This window comes from Brugia malayi (genome assembly GCF_000002995.4).
Source record: "Brugia malayi strain FR3 genome assembly, contig: Bm_v4_Chr1_scaffold_001, whole genome shotgun sequence".
NCBI lineage: Eukaryota > Metazoa > Nematoda > Chromadorea > Rhabditida > Onchocercidae > Brugia > Brugia malayi.
In genome coordinates, this window is record NW_025062475.1 from 14,520,290 (window position 1) to 14,537,183 (window position 16,894).

Sequence of the window (16,894 nt, forward strand, 5' to 3'; positions counted from 1 at the left end):
TATATATTTTTTCAATTTTTTTAAATATATTTTTTATATTATTTTTGACATATTTTTTTATTGTTTTTAATTTTTTATTTTTTTTTTAATTTTTTCAATTGTAATACAAACTTTTCAGTTGATAATATTCAAAGAATAAGTAATCATCGAACGCTTCAAAAAAGATTAATGCAACTATTTTTATTTTAAAAATCTATTTAAATTTATCATTTTCAGTACTGATAACTAATAAACAGTCAAATTTTTTAAAAAATTTTTCTATTTATCACTCATTTAAAGCACAAATGTTATAATTTGCATCATATCGATGTTATAAATGAATTACATTACTGATAGAGACGAAAATTTTTCATAGGGGGTGATGTCAAAGGTCAGCTTCAGGGGAGGTTAATTGATGCTTGGCCGATGGGCACTTCGGATTTTTGTTGGAGATTTCTGAATTAATTAAATTTGGCATTATTGAGCAACGTTGCAACCTCATAGTTTAGAGAACGATTTTTAGTAAGGCGTTATCATTCTGAATATTTCTGATCATTTTCCTGATTATGTATGATTTAAGGAATTATAGACATCTAATTGAATGAGTAACGACGAAGCAGATTTAAATGGAGTTGAAGGACGACTGTTGGCGTTGGCTGGATCACCTTCTCAGTATATCAAATTAAATGTTGGCGGTGCATTGTACCAAACAACTATATCCACTTTAACAAAACATGATTCCATGCTTCGCGCTATGTTTTCCGGTCGAATAGAGGTTTATTTTCATGTTTCATGTTACTATTTTGTGTAAAATTTTGGTAGAATTAGAATCACTTTTAATTCGTTTCAAATCTTCATTTGTAATTCATCCATTAAATTTTTGTAATTACGTAAATTTTTTCGCTATTTTTACCATTTTTTCTGCTAGCAGAAAATGTAATGCATTGAATGAATAAACTGATCTGATGATTTGAATGATGTTATGATATTTCAGATCTTAACTGATAGTGATGGTTGGGTATTAATTGATCGCAATGGAAAGCATTTTGGAACGATTTTGAATTTTTTAAGAGACGGTTATGTTCCATTACCGGAATGTCGTGTTGAAACAGCTGAAATACTGGCTGAAGCGAAATATTATCTTATTCAGGTAGGTAAGATTAAGCCTTCTTCACCCATCAATATTTTATTACAAAGGAGGATTCCTGAAATTCATTTATATTATTTGATTTACGATATAGTTTTTTGTAGGACTTAGTACAGCTATGTCAAAGTTGGCTAAAAGTGATAACAAAGGAAGACATTGAACCTGCCGGTATCTACAAGGTTCCACTTGTTAATACCAAAAAGGATTGCGACCGTATTGTGACTAGTACTACAAAGGTTCTGTTTCCAATGCTTTTGTGGATGAATGTAATACTTCAGTAATCACCTCATTTCTTTCATTTGTTAATATACAAAATTGTTAAATAATATTAAATAATATACAAACTGTTAAATAATATTTTTTCAAAAAAATTATTAAATATGTTAAAATGTATATATGTTAGATAATATATGAATCATTTTAAAAAAAAATAATACACAAACCCATCAAAATATAGTTGCAAAACCGAAAAACTATTCATGTCATCTAGTTAGCTAAGAGTAGATATTTTTATCCATTAGGTGGATTTAAGAAGTTGTTTATCCTGCTGTAAGAGGAAGCATGTGCTTATGCAGCATACCAATAAGCATAATTCAAAGAAATGATCAAATAATTATATATCTAATGGACACTTTTTTCATGATGTAGTCCTACGTAAGAAATCGGATGGAAGTCCAGTCACTTTACTGAATTGCATTTTGTGGAAGTATTGATCAACGAAAGTTTTCTAGATCTTATATGTTTAGTACAGGAAAATATTTCATCTTTCATAAATTTTTGCTTGTAGCCTGTTATAAAGCTTCTAATTAATCGACATAACAACAAATATTCGTATACTTCTCAATCGGATGATAATTTAATGAAGAATTTAGAACTATTTGATCGACTTGTTACACGATTTAATGATCGTGTTCTCTTTGTAAAAGGTAACTGCTCTTCATGTTTTCTTCCTCTTAGTTAAATTAAATTGATAATTATGTTTTCCCATGAAAAACTGGTCGCGCTTTTTGCAGATATGGGTGCAGAGAATGCAGAAGTATGCCAGTGGACATTCTTTGGACAAGGCAGAAAAAAAGCCGAAGTAAGTTGGACAAATTTTTTCTTTTTATTATGTTGGAGTCATTTTTTTTTCACACTTGATTTTTTACGCTTTGAGTTCTTGAACGGCTGTTTTCAATAACTTTTTCGACTGATCGAAGTAGATGATCTGGTCACCACTTCCTGAAACATGAAATATGACTTATCATTAAATACTTTCACTTATCCTTTTACCACTAAATAGATTCCAGATATGTTGTACATCGATAGTTTATGCTACTGATAGAAAGCAAACAAAAGTCGAATTCCCAGAAGCTCGAATCTATGAAGAAGCAATGAACGTTTTACTATTTGAAGAACGACATGTTTGTATTCGTTGTGGTGGTGAAGGGGGGAGCTGTTCACCACCACGTGGCCTTTCTACATCACAGTTGCAACTTCCTCCATTTATTTATTCGTCTCACAGCGCTTCGGTTTCGGTACGTTAATGGCTGACTAAAACATCGAATTTAAAAAAAAAAAAAACATGTCTGACAATAGAATCAGATATGTTTTTTTGCGTGTATTTGTCAAGTATAAGTATTTTCATTGAAAAATTTTCTTTGGAATGTAATATTAGATTTGTTTCTAGCCACAGTGTACTTCACCTGCTTTATTTGGTACTGATGTGCCAGGAAATAGCGGGCAGGATGATCGACGTCGTGCTTCAAGGCTGGTTGACGGACGCTCAAATAGTCTTGTTGTAACAGCCATTAGCGAAGATGCAACTTGAGTGTTAAAACATAGTTTTAAGATGTCCAGGATTAAATGACTAAAATTTAGTGGTCCGCAAATTCAGTTTGTAAAAGTCCTTTCACTGAGACAAGTTTGCTGAAAAGTTTGCTGCTGCGAGAAACGAGGAAGTGTTCTGTTTACTTCTGTACAGGAACAAAATTTTGTTTTTATTATTATGTTGTATAATGTTAGTTGCTCAATATATCAAAAAAAAATCTATGCTTATGTTGATATTTCTCGTAAAACTATGTTTTTAATAGATTAAGAAATGTGAAATAATGTTAGTCTGTGATAAATTATTTCATGTTATTAGATTAAATTTTTTTGAAATGAGGAGAAAGAAGTTGTAGAACTATGAAAGGAATGTAGTCTTTTTTGCAGTTCAATGTTCACTGACGGTTGGTAGATCATATGATCTTTCATTTTCATGAATTTGTAAATGTTAATGGTTTGTCTCAATGTTTTTAAGTTGTTTTTTGTAAATAAAATCTTGTCTATGGAAGTCGTAAACTGGAATAAAGGAGAGACCTAAACAATATTTTAATCGATTACTTCATTAATGCATATGCATAAGATTTAATTATTAGATTACTGATTAAAGCAGTGCTGGCACTTCATTTTTGAAAAACTCATCTTTTCAGCGATGACAGCTGATTTATTAAAATTGTGCGATCCAACTGCTTATTATAATCAGTTCCTATCGGAAGCAATTTATCCAGATGGTCGGTCAATTAATTCTTTTCGGCCGATACTACTACGGGTTATTTTTTAATTATTTAACAGTTCTTCGTAAAATGATATATATTCATAGAGGTATCACGTTTCGACTTTGTCCGTGATACACCTCAGAATTTCTCTTTAATGTATGCATTTAAGACTGAAGAACTGACGGAAAGTGATGATGTTGAAGGATTAACCGTTTTGATATTTTTCGTAGTGTTTAGATGGGTGTTAACGAAAGATCGGCAGGTTCTAGTTTTGCTCGACAAGGTGGCGCAACTGTCACATGCAATATTGAGGCATTATTAGCACCTGTTTCGGATGCTTCAATTATTGTGCCTGTTATACAGGCTGCTCCAAATATACCAAAAGTAGGTCTCATTTTATTTCAGCCTTTATTAAGCAAAACACGAAAATTAATTCAAGTAAAATTTTAATTTGATGGCACCTTTTTTGCGGTATTAATGAATATTTGTCTTATTGGGAATTTCTTTCATAGAATTTGGTCGAGGATGCAATGGTTATGGTCAATCAGCTTGTGGTACAAAACGCTTTTTGTACAAAAGATGCATTGAAAACGGCTGGTGGACGGCTAACATGGCTCCTCAATTTACATATTATGGTGATTTTGTGATATTTTTATTTTTATTCATTATTTTGGTGCACTTGAAGACGGTGTGTCAGTTGAATCTACTCGTGTTGGACTGGAATGATAACAAAATGTGTCTTACAAAGTTAAAACATAAAGCATGAAGCAGTTAGGCAGTATAAGGTTCACGTTCAAAATGTAATTAACCTTCTTGATCCAAAAAAAAAAAACTAAAATTTAAGGAGTAGTATGAAAGTTGTTACAAAGATATTACATGCTAATAGTAACTTTAAATTATGTTGACTGACTGCTTTATAGATTTTAAATGTTGATGGGGCTATATGTGATGCTCTTTGTACATGTATAGCTGGAGCACTGGTTGATCTGCGGCTTCCTGATGCTTTTACTGATTATGAAGAGGATATCCCTATCGATATCAATAAAGTTAAACTCAGTGAGACATTTCATCACATCAAAGTTGCAGATATTCCTGTTTCATCGACATTTATTGTTTATAAACCACCAAATGAAGAGGTAAATTTTTCATCACGTCATTATATGAAGTATTTTAATTTAAAATATTGAATCCTTTTTACTAGCCAATCACTTCTCACATACGCTGTGACAGAGTTTGCGTAATTTCTCCATCTTTTTTTGAAAGATTTTTTTTCTTTTTTGTAATTTTCAGCCGCTAATGTAAATATTTAAATTGTTGATGAGATGATTTCGTAAATTTCTCAGTAAATTGTGTCAATGTGAAATATTAGACAATATCATTTTGACATAGAATATTATGTAAAACTTTAGGTAACTGAAGGTATCTCTATTTACTAATTAGTAATGGTCAGGTTTTAATAATAAGCTGAGGTAATGCAAAGTCTTTTTAGCCTGTTATAATGGAAGATGAAATGGTTTTGTAGTGTTGGGAATGAAAAGAAAAGATTTTTCTCTTTGAAATTCATAGTTTTTGTTTTATTTTTCAATATTTGGGATTTATATTGGATTTTTAATCTGATTTATATATGTCTTACTTATTGGGAATAGCAGTATTCTATCGATAAACTTTAGGTACAAAAAAAAAAAAAAAAAAGTTATTGAAATTGAAGTCGTACAAGTTTCAAATATTAAAGCTTGAAATAGAGCTTAATCTCTGTAATTAAATAGTACTTAATGGAATAATAATAGACACAGTTAACGAGTTTGTTTTGCAGGTAAAAATTCTTTGTGACCCAGTATCAGAATTGTTTCAAATAGCTCCGAATACAGTGATGATAGTTGTTGGAAATAATTCTCGAATCCATCGGATTAATCAATCAGGCATATGCGGTGATGAAATCACCATGCAGCATATGGTTGAGATGGCTATTAGACGGCAGAAAGTAGTAGCTGAATCGATGCTCAAAGCTAAAGAAGCTCATTTAATGAAAGGAAGAGAATAGCATCTTTGAATAGAGATCTCGTGAATTATTTTTGTTAAATGATTATCCTCTATGAAGTGATATGATCGAGTCTTAGATTTTTTTTTTTCATGATTTATACTGGTTGAAGTAAAATGGCAGGTGTTGGCAAGAACTCAACAGTGGTTCTATTCTTTTAACAAAGAGAAATTTAAATAAAGCTCATTAGGTTTTTTCACGCATATTTTCAAGTTCACTTCTGCTCTATTATACATGGATACTTTAATTTTCGACTAATTTTTGCTTGAGCGCAAAAAAAAAGAGAGACTGTTATATTTAAAAATTAAAGAGAATAAACTTAAACTAATTCAGTGGTTAATTAGCTACTCTTACAGGGAACAGTAGGTTATTTATTCATCTCTTTATTAGTTGCATCTTATTGATAACATATTTCGTAGTCGATAATATTGTATTATATTTCTTATACTCGTGGCATTTTTCGGTGGATTTATCTGATATATGTACATACAGTTATTGCCTTTTTTAATTTAAGTTTTCAAAATACAGTTATTATTTGTTTTGAATTAAGGTTGAATAAGAATCCTGGTTTATTGTTGAAGTTGCCTGTCATTAAAAATATTATACCTGAAAAACCACTACATTTTTCCAAGGAAATGTGTTTTTGTTTTCCGAATATTCATATGCCACAATTTTCACATACTGTAACAATCAGTCATTCTTTAATTTGATGGTTGAGAGATATGAATCATCTCACTTTTTTTATTGATATTTGAACAAAAACATTGCAGAAAAGGGTTAAATATAAATAATAACGATTTAATAAGAGAATTTTTATTAAATTGATAGAAATAATTGATATATAATTGTGACTCATGCAATGGAATCACTGATAAATTAGTTGTAAATCTTCACAAAATAAGAGTATTAATAAAAAAAAAGTGATGATATGAAAAGAGTTACTCGTTTTATAAATAGTTTTATAATACATGTGGAATTTGTATAGTTCATAAACTGCATTATATAATGACTATTTAGACGAAGCTTCTAGGTGATAAAAAAAAAAAAAAAACTTTGATTTAAACTTAACAATGATCAGATTGAAGATCGATTTCAATTAATTGACTGGTCAATCGATTCTGTAGTGATTATTCGCCGTATATAAATTTGTTTACGTCGCATAGTTTTTACCAGTTGCATGGTTTGTATTTGTCACACTGTCTTTCATCCTGCGACACATTATCGATTAACTTTCATAAACCGGAAAAATGATGTCCTCTATTTGTTTTTCCTTCCATTAGCAATTTATTCGCTTTCATTTATAAAAGTTCTCCCTTTTTATTACTCTGAATTTAATTGGAAATTTTAAATTTTATTTTTCATTAAATACCATCATTGTTATTATCATTTATAAATATCGTAGTCATTTTATAGTTTCACTGCTAATTGATAAATCGTATTGGCGCTGATAGCTTTTTTTTTTTCAGCTTATTGAGTTTATAGTAATCTTAATCATAATTATGTTGATCTGTAAGATCTTCCAATATTGCTGATTTGGAGTCTTTCAACTTTTAAATGTTCCATTTTCGAGTTTGTTAAGATTAACGATCACCACAAGTTTTATTTCACCATTCCTAATTTGTTTCTGTCGAACTTTTTTGAAATGCTGAATCTTTTTCAGAAATTTAATCGCTTGGAATTTAAACGATTCCCTAATTCTCTTTAGTAATTTCCTCAAACAATAGAATTAATAGAGTTTGTATAAACTTTTTTTATATTGTTATACGATGAGATTTGCAGTATGAAAAAATAAGAATGTCCAAAAGTCGGGAAATTTAATATAAGTTTAAAATGGTGTAAAATTCCTAATTTGAAGCTTATGGTTTGCTTCATATATATTTTCACTCTATATGCTATTACATCATATTAGGAAGCTATCATTTTCATGAAATATATAATAGTGCTTATTTAATTTTACATTTAAAAAGAAATAAAATTTTATGTTCGCGAAAAAAAAATAAAAAATAGAAAAAATCGAAGCTAATTTCGAAACTAATCATTTCATTTTATCACATTATTATTCCGTAGAGCTCTTCTTTTTATAGCTTAGAATAATTTTACATATTTCATTCCAGACAAAACAAATAATTCATAATGGCAATGCCAAATTTATCGTTACAAAATATTTTTGCTAGTGTAGATACTGATCATTCCGGCAAGATAAGTGTGGATGAATTACAACGCGCATTGTCAAATGGTACATGGAATCCGTTCAATCCTGAAACTTGCCGATTAATGATAAGTAAATATTTTCATGTCTTATCATTAGTGACATTCCAAATATGCTTTCTGAGTAATTTTTTGGAATTTTTATTCGAATTTAAAAGAAAAAAATTAACGGATGCAGCTTATTTAGAATTTTAAAATTGATTAGTCTAACTTACAGCAATGATTACTCAAGAAGGCTTAGCATAGATTTTTCATTTCTTATCTAATTTAAAATCAATATAAAAGTGATGTGACAATAGTACATTAATCTTAAGAATGTGTTAAATTGACAGGTTTACAGGTATGTTTGATTCCGATCATGATGGTGCTATTAATTTCAATGAATTTTCTGCTTTATGGGATTATATCAATCAGTGGACACAATGTTTTCGTTCTTTTGATGTAGATGGTTCTGGCAATATTGATAAACGAGAGCTTTCAATGGCACTTTCTAAATTTGGTCATTTGTCTTCCTCAAATATTATTGTGTATTTGTAATTGTCTTTTTTTTTTTTTTTTCACAATTGATTGTTTGTTTAGCAAATGAAAAATGGAAAATGAAATTAATTCAGAGTGTATCATATGTCAATAGATGGTAAATCTGTTTTTTTTTTTTTTTAATTTTTGTTTTATATTTTTAGGTTATCGATTAAGTGATCAATTTATTGATCTCTTAATGATGAAATTTGATAGGACGCATACTCATCGCGTAAATTTCGATGATTTCATTCAATTATGCGTTGTTTTACAAACGTTAACAGCAGCATTTCGTGACAAAGACACTGATCGTGATGGTATCATTACTATTGGATATGAAGAATACTTAACAATGGTATTCACTTCAAACATATGAATGTGAATGTGATCAGAAATGTTCACTAATTTGTTTATCATTCGCACACTTTCACTTAATAAATACACATCTTATCTAGAGTCGTTTAATTTTACTTCTATTTAATGAATAACGAGTTAGATAAATTAATTAATTAGTCAAATTTCTTTTGGGTTTTTTTTTTTTGGAATTTAAATTAGATTTGTTTTTTGATCACTCAGTTATATAGTTTGTTCATTATCTGATTTATCTAAACTGCTTAACTCATAGTCAGATATGAAGATTAGAAAGAAATCAAAGAAATCTTTCATCCTTCTTAAAATTAAGGTCCAGTTAATCTGCAAATAAATTTAAATTAATTTTGCGGAGTTATAATTTTGTGTATTATTAGGGCTTAATTTTTTATTTAAAGCGATGTTGCTTTTTGTGCGTTATCAGATTAAGTAATTGTCAGCACTTTAGTGTTTTTGCCGTAATTTTTTGGGCCTAGAATTTCTTTTAAATCTAATTCAGGAAACCTGAAAACATATCAATCAGTCCAAAAAAATGAAAGGGTATCGATTAGTGTGGAAATTTTGGAACAGAAAAAACTGATAACCATAAGTAAGCGCTATTGTCCGTGCACCATGAAATGACAAAATATCTTTTTATGTTATAAACAGTTAAGTGTTATAAACGATTATCCCCATAACAGATAAAATGCATTAAATGTAAGTTATGAATGAGCAATGAAACTTCCTAACTGAAAATAACAAAGAGTGTAGAAGGAATTATTTGACAACAATAAATATTAAAATATAAAAACTGATCAATTAAATTATCCGAAATCTCGTGTATTGTTTAACCTTTTTTTTTTCTGTTTTATTTTACTTTAACTTTACTACTTTTTAGATATTTGCATTCTTGTTTTTTTGTTTCTTGTATCACATTTCCTCTCACTTTTGTTTTAAAGCAATATTTGTGCAAACTATTATACACATTTTCTCCCTATGCTTGCATCACCTTTATGCATGATTTTCACATACGTAAATTGCAAGAAATATTTACATATAAATTGAAATAATATTCAATGTACATTTAGTGTTTTTTCTTTTTACTCTCCTATATTTAATGACAAGTGATTAGGCTAAAGATGGCTTAATGTTTAAGTAAATTGCGGTTCTCTTTCTTTGATTTCTCGATGATACAAAGTTGGGAGGTTTTTTTTTTTCTCATCGATGAACAGAGCCAATTCGAAGTGAATTTATACATATATGATTTAATTTTTTTACTTTATATTACTCATTTTCACAACTTCTAATTATACACAGATGTAGGGGAAAATGCTAAGTGCTTATTTCAGGCACTCATGGTTTTCCACATGGTCCAATAAAACAAATCTACTCTCCAAATCGCTTCGCTTATTTTATCCAAGTCAGCTGAGCTCAGTACAACAATTTATATGCCTGACACATTGTTACATCTTGTTTTCTCTTTCCTTTTTTGCTTGTTTGTTTGTTTTTTTTTTTCAAAGCTTATTTGCCTTAATGAAGGATAGTGATTTCGAAATAATTTTGGGGCATATGGAGAAGTTTAATTAGCTAGCATACCAGCAGCATTTCTATGCTTATAACTTCATTTATTTGTTTGATTACTCTGTTAGTGAAGAAATATTTGCCTAGTGCTGCATATGGTGTCGATTGTTACGTTTAAACAAGCTCTTTTACATTTACTTTTATGCTGTTATCATACCATTATCCCTCCTTACCATATGCCAAATTTACAACTCAGAGTAAAAAAAAAAGTTAAGAAATAAAATGGAACAACATCCGGAAGCACCAAGCTTATAAAAGACATTCGAAGGGGTATCAGAATTTCAGCTACTTTTCTAGAGCAAAATTTAGCAAGGATTAAATATTCCAAAATTTTCAGTGCTATTTAAATTAGCCTCAATTCTGGTACTTCATATTATCTTCAACGTATAATAGAAATGTGAAATACCAAAAAGTTAAAACTGTCAAATTGCTCGAAATAATTTGTTACGACAGAATCAAAAATCTGTGTGTCATACTACGCAAATCTTAATAGTGCTGAATGTTTCTACTTGCAACTGCCGCTATGACATTTCTCGACCAAGACGAGTCAACTGAAAATGAACGACCTTAGAATCTTGAAATACTACTTCTACACTAAACATCGAAACTTCCATTCACTAGTCACAGTTCTATGGATATGATCAATGAGAACTTCCACAAAAACAAACAAATCTGATTTAGTAACATATTTATAACAATAATTCGACGAATTTATGTTACGATTAAATTAATTTAAAGATAAAAATAAAAACTTATGTAACTGTAAACTGGTTTTGAAAATAATTTCCAAATGCAATTTTTTTTTTTTTACTAATATCTGACGGAGAACATAAAAGCTTATCTAATTCTCCTTTCCTCGTAACCTTACTCATATCAATAGCTATGAATTTAAACCTGCTCAACAAATTGCTTCGGATTGACTAATTCCGTACAACCATATGTTATCCTTGCAAGACCTTTTGATTTACCATAATCCACAACATTCTGATATTCCACATAATTTCCACCACCGATGACAAAAACAATAACATCCTGTGGTGGATTACCACGAGCACGTTGAGGCCTAAAGACTTAATAATTTTATGGTCCAAGTTCAGTTAATTAAAAACTTTGAAAATTCCTTTAAAAAAAAATGACAAAATATGATGCATTAAATATCGATAAACTATTTATAGAAACATACTCTTTGCCAGACGAATGCATTAACTTCGGGTCATAATACCGAAATTCAGCGTCACTACGTGAATAACATTGCAAATTACCAGTAATAATTGCGTCAACCATCTAAAATCACGGTTGGAACAATTTTTACTACAAAATAAGAAATGTCTTAAATTACAATTTATATCTAACATGCTGATCGATAAAAGCACACGAAACTTTCATACTGTTTTAGAATTCAATTTACAAATCAAATTTGTAAGCAAGATCAAAAGAAATCGATGAGACGTACCTTTGTCAGTGGAAGATTGTGCTTTTTTGGAACAAGATTTTTCACTCCTTCCATAAATAATTGTGAGCCACGATTAAGCAGATTTGCAAACATATTATCTGTTTTAATACCACCACCCGAATAGTCGTTTGTTACACGATTCAAACTCATATTTGATATTGATCTGTAACAATCGCTACAAGATAAGTCTTTCTGAAAGTCAACTTTTCCACTTTATTACTTAAACTATACGAAAGTATAATATGAAAGAAATGGCAATCACTGTCAAAAAAATTTAATAATTTATGCAATCCATTTAAGTGAAGAACACTTTTCAAAAAAAAAAGTTTAATTTCTATTATCAGGAAACTTTCATTTATATTCACCTTAATTGTTTGACATATTTGACAGCTGCATCATCCATGCCAATTTCTTTCAGATAATCAGCCTGTTCCTTTAGTTCATTCTGTAAATGAATTTGGAGAATTAAATCATTATCAGAATTATCCAACTAAACATATCTTTCATATCTTCCACAAACGTATCTTCCAGCCACTGCTGACTAAAAGTTGGAAAAATTAAGGGCCGATTTTTCGAAAAAAAAAAATCAAATTTCCATTTAATGCATATGCTCTCCTAGCTTACATTTTTTGTAACATCAATTAAAACTAATTCCTGACTAATTCTGCAGGAACAAATCGATGATTTTTCAAACTTCGCTTTTGTGATCGACTAAAATAATCTCATCAAGTGTTACCTTGGAGGTATTAGAAGAACAAAGATAATTGATCAGCATTATTCTCAAAGTATCTTCGTGGACACTAGATTGACGCATCAATTCTATAACACTTGCATTGCTCAATAATCCATTCATTATCTTCTCTTCGGCCTCAAAAAGAACGTCAAGCTTCCTGAAGCAAATTAATAAAATGCAACCACAAATTTATATTTCGATAAGGTGAAGCTAAGTGGATTTAACAAATCTACAACAGAAATACATAAAATCTTTACCGCTGCTTGATTTGATTAAGAATTGCTGTTGCAACAGTTGTGTGCAAATCGATTAAACGTTTTTTTTCTAGTAGTTCCGGAAGTGAGCCAACTGTAGAAGTCAACTTAGCTGTTGCATCACTCAGTAAACTTACAGTTTCGTCGGACTCCAAATCATCCATGCCCTAGAATAAATATTAATTAGGAGAGATAAATACTAATCATTGGGTACAAATATTTCCTAAGCAGTGATAAATACTCATGGAATACAAACATATTTGCTGATAAAAAAGGATGTCTCTACAAATAATTTTCAAACAATTAGTGAATCAATAAACAGCAGTTTACTAGGAGTGCCTGAACTATTCGACATTATATGTTGTGCTGTATATAAAAAATATTCAAAATAACCAAGATAGTGTAAGAAAATAGCGAGTATGAAATGAAGACTTTTACAGTACATTAAGTAAATAGTTCTCTATAATTTAAATGAACGGATGATTCCTTCTCTTTTTTCCAGACAAATTATATCGCTAAATAATTAAATAGAATAAATAAAAAAAAAAAAAAATGTATTGACATAAAGTGCGTATTAACTTTATACCATAGCATGCTTCAAACGTTTGATCTCATCTTCACTGTTTTTATAAGCCTCAACTTCTTCCTGTATTGCTTCTGCGACCAATGGAAAAGCGCTTCCTTTATGTCCCATCCACAGTTTGTCACGCGAATTCATGTCATATTCTTTTCTTCTTCCGCTTTCATCTTTAATTATGACACGATTTAAGTCCAAATCCTGTAAACACAGTTTTGACATTTCATGATTCCAAGTGAACTCTCTATCTAAATACTGACTACAATTTTATCAAGTAGATAGGTCGACCAAATTACTAAACAGTTCATCCATTTGTCCAATTACTTACTAACAAGTCATGTATAAGAGCTTGATATGTCCATGTATGACGAAGCATTGTTGCTATGTCCATGCCACGATCAGCAATGATTAAAACAGGTCGATGAATAATTAATCGCCCAGCGCGAACACTGTCTTGTACAAATAAATTGTTACGAGCATCACGGAAATTATCACGTAATTTTTGGTCTAAACGCTGCAAAAAATTTCAATATTTTTACTAAATTTCTTCATGCTTATGGAATAAGCATCTGTTTATGTAACATTGTTTTCCGCTTAACAAATAGCATATCCCAATATTTAAAAGGTAATAAAACTATATCACTGACTTAATATTATTACTTCAGTATGCCATAACCGACTAGAATCGAACTAGTACTCAGAAATGAGGAGCAGATACCCCGAAAGTTCTCCTACTCATAAAAAAAAAGAGTAGATTACTAAACGTAAATTAGAAACTTTCATTATTACTCAGAGCCAAATGAAAAAAAGCTCTGTAGAAGGTATGAACACTGTTCCATATTAGGAAACTCAAGCAGATCGCCCGAATTTATTCAGGTCATTAAATCAGGTCAAGGACTGGGATTGACTTACCACTGCGACTTGTTCAGCAGCATTATCCTTTAGACAACGTATAATAGGCACAACACCCAGTGTTGCACATACCGAAAATAAACCATCAACAATAGTATCAATGAGAATTTCCATCTGTTCTGGAGTCACTGTAGGATCGCTTATTGCTAAAAGAAAAGCAACAAATAACATACTCAGTTAGTTCATCCGTAGGTCGAAACGAATTGGAAATTTTATAAATGAAAACAAATTTGAAGTCATAGGATTGGCAATTTCTGAATTTTACAATTTATCAAGGACTAGAAATATATGCGAGAAAATTCAGGTACAAAATCCGATTAAAACACCTCAAAATGAGGGAATGACCATGCAAAAGAATAATGAAAAGTTCACAGTTCAAATAAAAAAAGCACTTAACACCGGAAAAAAAAAATAAGTACCGTAAAATGAAAAAGGACTGTTATCATTATATCTTCGCAATACAAATAAGTCGTCTTCCAATGATATGAAGTTAAGAAACTGATCCATAAGCTAAAAGTAACGGATGACAATGACAATGTCACAAAGTTGATTGAATAAAAGATTAAATTATTAAAGTTCCTAAAATCTCACCTTCTGAACATGCTGAACCGTCCCACCACAGACAGCAGCAGATGCCAGTTGCTCAAGACGTGGCCTACTCAATGGACTAATCATATTCAAATAATAGCTATCATACATTCCCTGAAATACAATATTAATGACTATGTAAACAAAAGATAAGCACAAATATTGTGTTTGAGAAATCGCTTAGAGTTTGCGAGAACCTTTTTTCTAATATTTTTGAAAATGAAGTTCTGCTCTATATCTTAATCAAAGAAGCAGTAATCTCTTAATTCATTATATTGTTTATATTATAGTAGCAACCAAAAAAAAAAAAACATCTTAGGACCGTTATAAACAACCATATTCTATGCCCATTAAAGTCTAAAACACACTTCTATTAAAAACATACACCAAATTTAGGATTTCAGCAATTTAAGAAACAGTCGTAATACCAAATCTGATTCCCAAAACGGTAAGCGATTTTTTTACGTACTTTGTTGAGGTCATCACAAATTATTTTAATATTTTCATCGGTCGGAGAAATGAAATATATCGCAGGTACATCAGGCAGGATTTCACGGTGGCTGCCTAGAAGTCTGCAAAAGCTTATTACATAATTAAGCCATACGGAGAAAATCACTAGCAATCAAAAATTAAATCATTTGCTCTTAACTCAGAAATGCGTGGACTAAAGAAAAGAATGACAGGTTTAATTCCGAACAAGCAATATCTACTATTATTGATAACTAAAAACAATTAACAAATACAAATGTAAAGTGATTCCCATGTCCCTTAGCTGCTTGATCGTTAGCAACGGAGATATGATATCCTGTCCGTAGCGATCCAAAATAAGTATTTTCCAGACTGGTTCCACAGCCATCGACACTGGCAGCGGTTGGTTAAGATTTAACAACTGTTTTAAAGAAGCTGAAAAAAAAATGAACAGAAATCACGCAACGTGAAATACGTCTCCCGTGATTGCTTACTAGCCTAACTTAGTTATTCATTTTCATGATAAGTCATGATAAGTATCGTATAAAAAGTTCAAGTTAAAAAAATGATTAAATATTATAAGTATGAACATATCCATCAAAATAATTATATTTATGATAGAAAATGTCACAAAGATCGTAAACATAAGATGATGATACTTTCGTGTCCAAATAATTCAGCTTAAAATTCCAAAAAGTGGAAAATATGAGAATGAATGTAAAATAGAGCATATAATAATTACCAATTTGTCGCATTCGAATCGTTTCGTTCTCCGTTTGATCGTTCATCATTCATCAACACTGTGTTTCTACCTAATGCATAGAAATTAATTAGAACTAAATATTTGATAGTTATTCGCTAAATTCTTCAGTTACACTTTGAACATCACAATCGATAAGCGCTGCATATTTTGAACAAGCAAAAACAATTCACCTATGTTATAAAGCGTATATTATTAATATAAATAAATTGTATGAATGTAACGCACCATACATTTTCAAAAAATTTCTTCAAAATAATAGCATAAAAACATCTTTTTTTTTGAAAAAAAAAAAAGAAAAAATCATGACTTGGTCTAGTTCGTTATTCCATTACTTCGTCCTTTTCTCTACAAAATACAATTCTCACTACAAGATGTCAAATATGTCACGTCATCGTGAACTAACCATTGGTTTGAAATTGTCCGTCATAAATCATAAATATAAGAACACTTAAAGATGAGTGCGACGTGAAACGCTTCGTCTCAATCGTTTTATTAACAACAAAGAAGTCAGATTAAATCAAATTTTCTGATAAATTCCATCATATAAAGTCCCTTTCTTTCTTATTAAAAAAATCCTTAATCAATTTTTCTTTTTAATTTTCTCAAAATTGTCATCAAAATTAAAAAAAAGTGTTATTAAAATGAAGATTAAACTTATCAATTTTTAGCTGATATCATTCCAAAATATTCTCAGTGAAAATGATAAACCAAGTTATGCAATTGATTAAATATTTAATGAGAACTTTGCTTGAAGAAGAATTTTGCTAAAAGTTATTAACAAGAAAAGTAAGGAAAGTAAACTATTTATTA

At 30.1% G+C, this 16,894-nt stretch overlaps 4 protein-coding genes across 4 annotated transcripts; 3 read left to right on the forward strand and 1 right to left on the reverse strand.

Annotated features, from left to right (window-relative positions):
• Positions 1–580: 580 nt before the first annotated feature.
• Bm3049 (K channel tetramerization domain containing protein) lies at positions 581–2,936 on the forward strand (the record flags this gene model as incomplete). Its single annotated transcript, XM_001892873.1, has 7 exons — positions 581–754; positions 974–1,129; positions 1,231–1,362; positions 1,914–2,052; positions 2,140–2,207; positions 2,416–2,643; positions 2,796–2,936. 7 exons carry the CDS (start codon positions 581–583, stop codon positions 2,934–2,936), a joined length of 1,038 nt encoding a protein of 345 aa, XP_001892908.1.
• Positions 2,937–3,581: 645 nt separating this feature from the next.
• Positions 3,582–5,686, forward strand: Bma-exos-8 (Uncharacterized protein; the record flags this gene model as incomplete). The annotated part of the gene is made up of 5 exons (XM_001892872.2): positions 3,582–3,698; positions 3,883–4,029; positions 4,158–4,280; positions 4,566–4,781; positions 5,459–5,686. The coding sequence occupies 5 exons, from the start codon at positions 3,582–3,584 to the stop codon at positions 5,684–5,686; spliced, it is 831 nt and encodes a 276-aa protein (XP_001892907.2).
• Positions 5,687–7,816: 2,130 nt separating this feature from the next.
• Bm5096 (programmed cell death protein 6, putative) lies at positions 7,817–8,783 on the forward strand (the record flags this gene model as incomplete). The annotated part of the gene is made up of 3 exons (XM_001892871.2): positions 7,817–7,964; positions 8,232–8,390; positions 8,572–8,783. 3 exons carry the CDS (start codon positions 7,817–7,819, stop codon positions 8,781–8,783), a joined length of 519 nt encoding a protein of 172 aa, XP_001892906.1.
• Positions 8,784–10,857: 2,074 nt separating this feature from the next.
• Positions 10,858–16,109, reverse strand: Bma-sly-1 (Sly1 protein homolog, putative; the record flags this gene model as incomplete). The annotated part of the gene is made up of 15 exons (XM_001892870.2): positions 10,858–10,887; positions 11,231–11,399; positions 11,520–11,620; positions 11,790–11,952; positions 12,155–12,234; positions 12,526–12,679; positions 12,780–12,943; positions 13,363–13,554; positions 13,682–13,867; positions 14,266–14,411; positions 14,685–14,775; positions 14,857–14,967; positions 15,323–15,425; positions 15,597–15,756; positions 16,064–16,109. 15 exons carry the CDS (start codon positions 16,107–16,109, stop codon positions 10,858–10,860), a joined length of 1,896 nt encoding a protein of 631 aa, XP_001892905.2.
• Between the last annotated feature and the right edge of the window lie 785 nt (positions 16,110–16,894).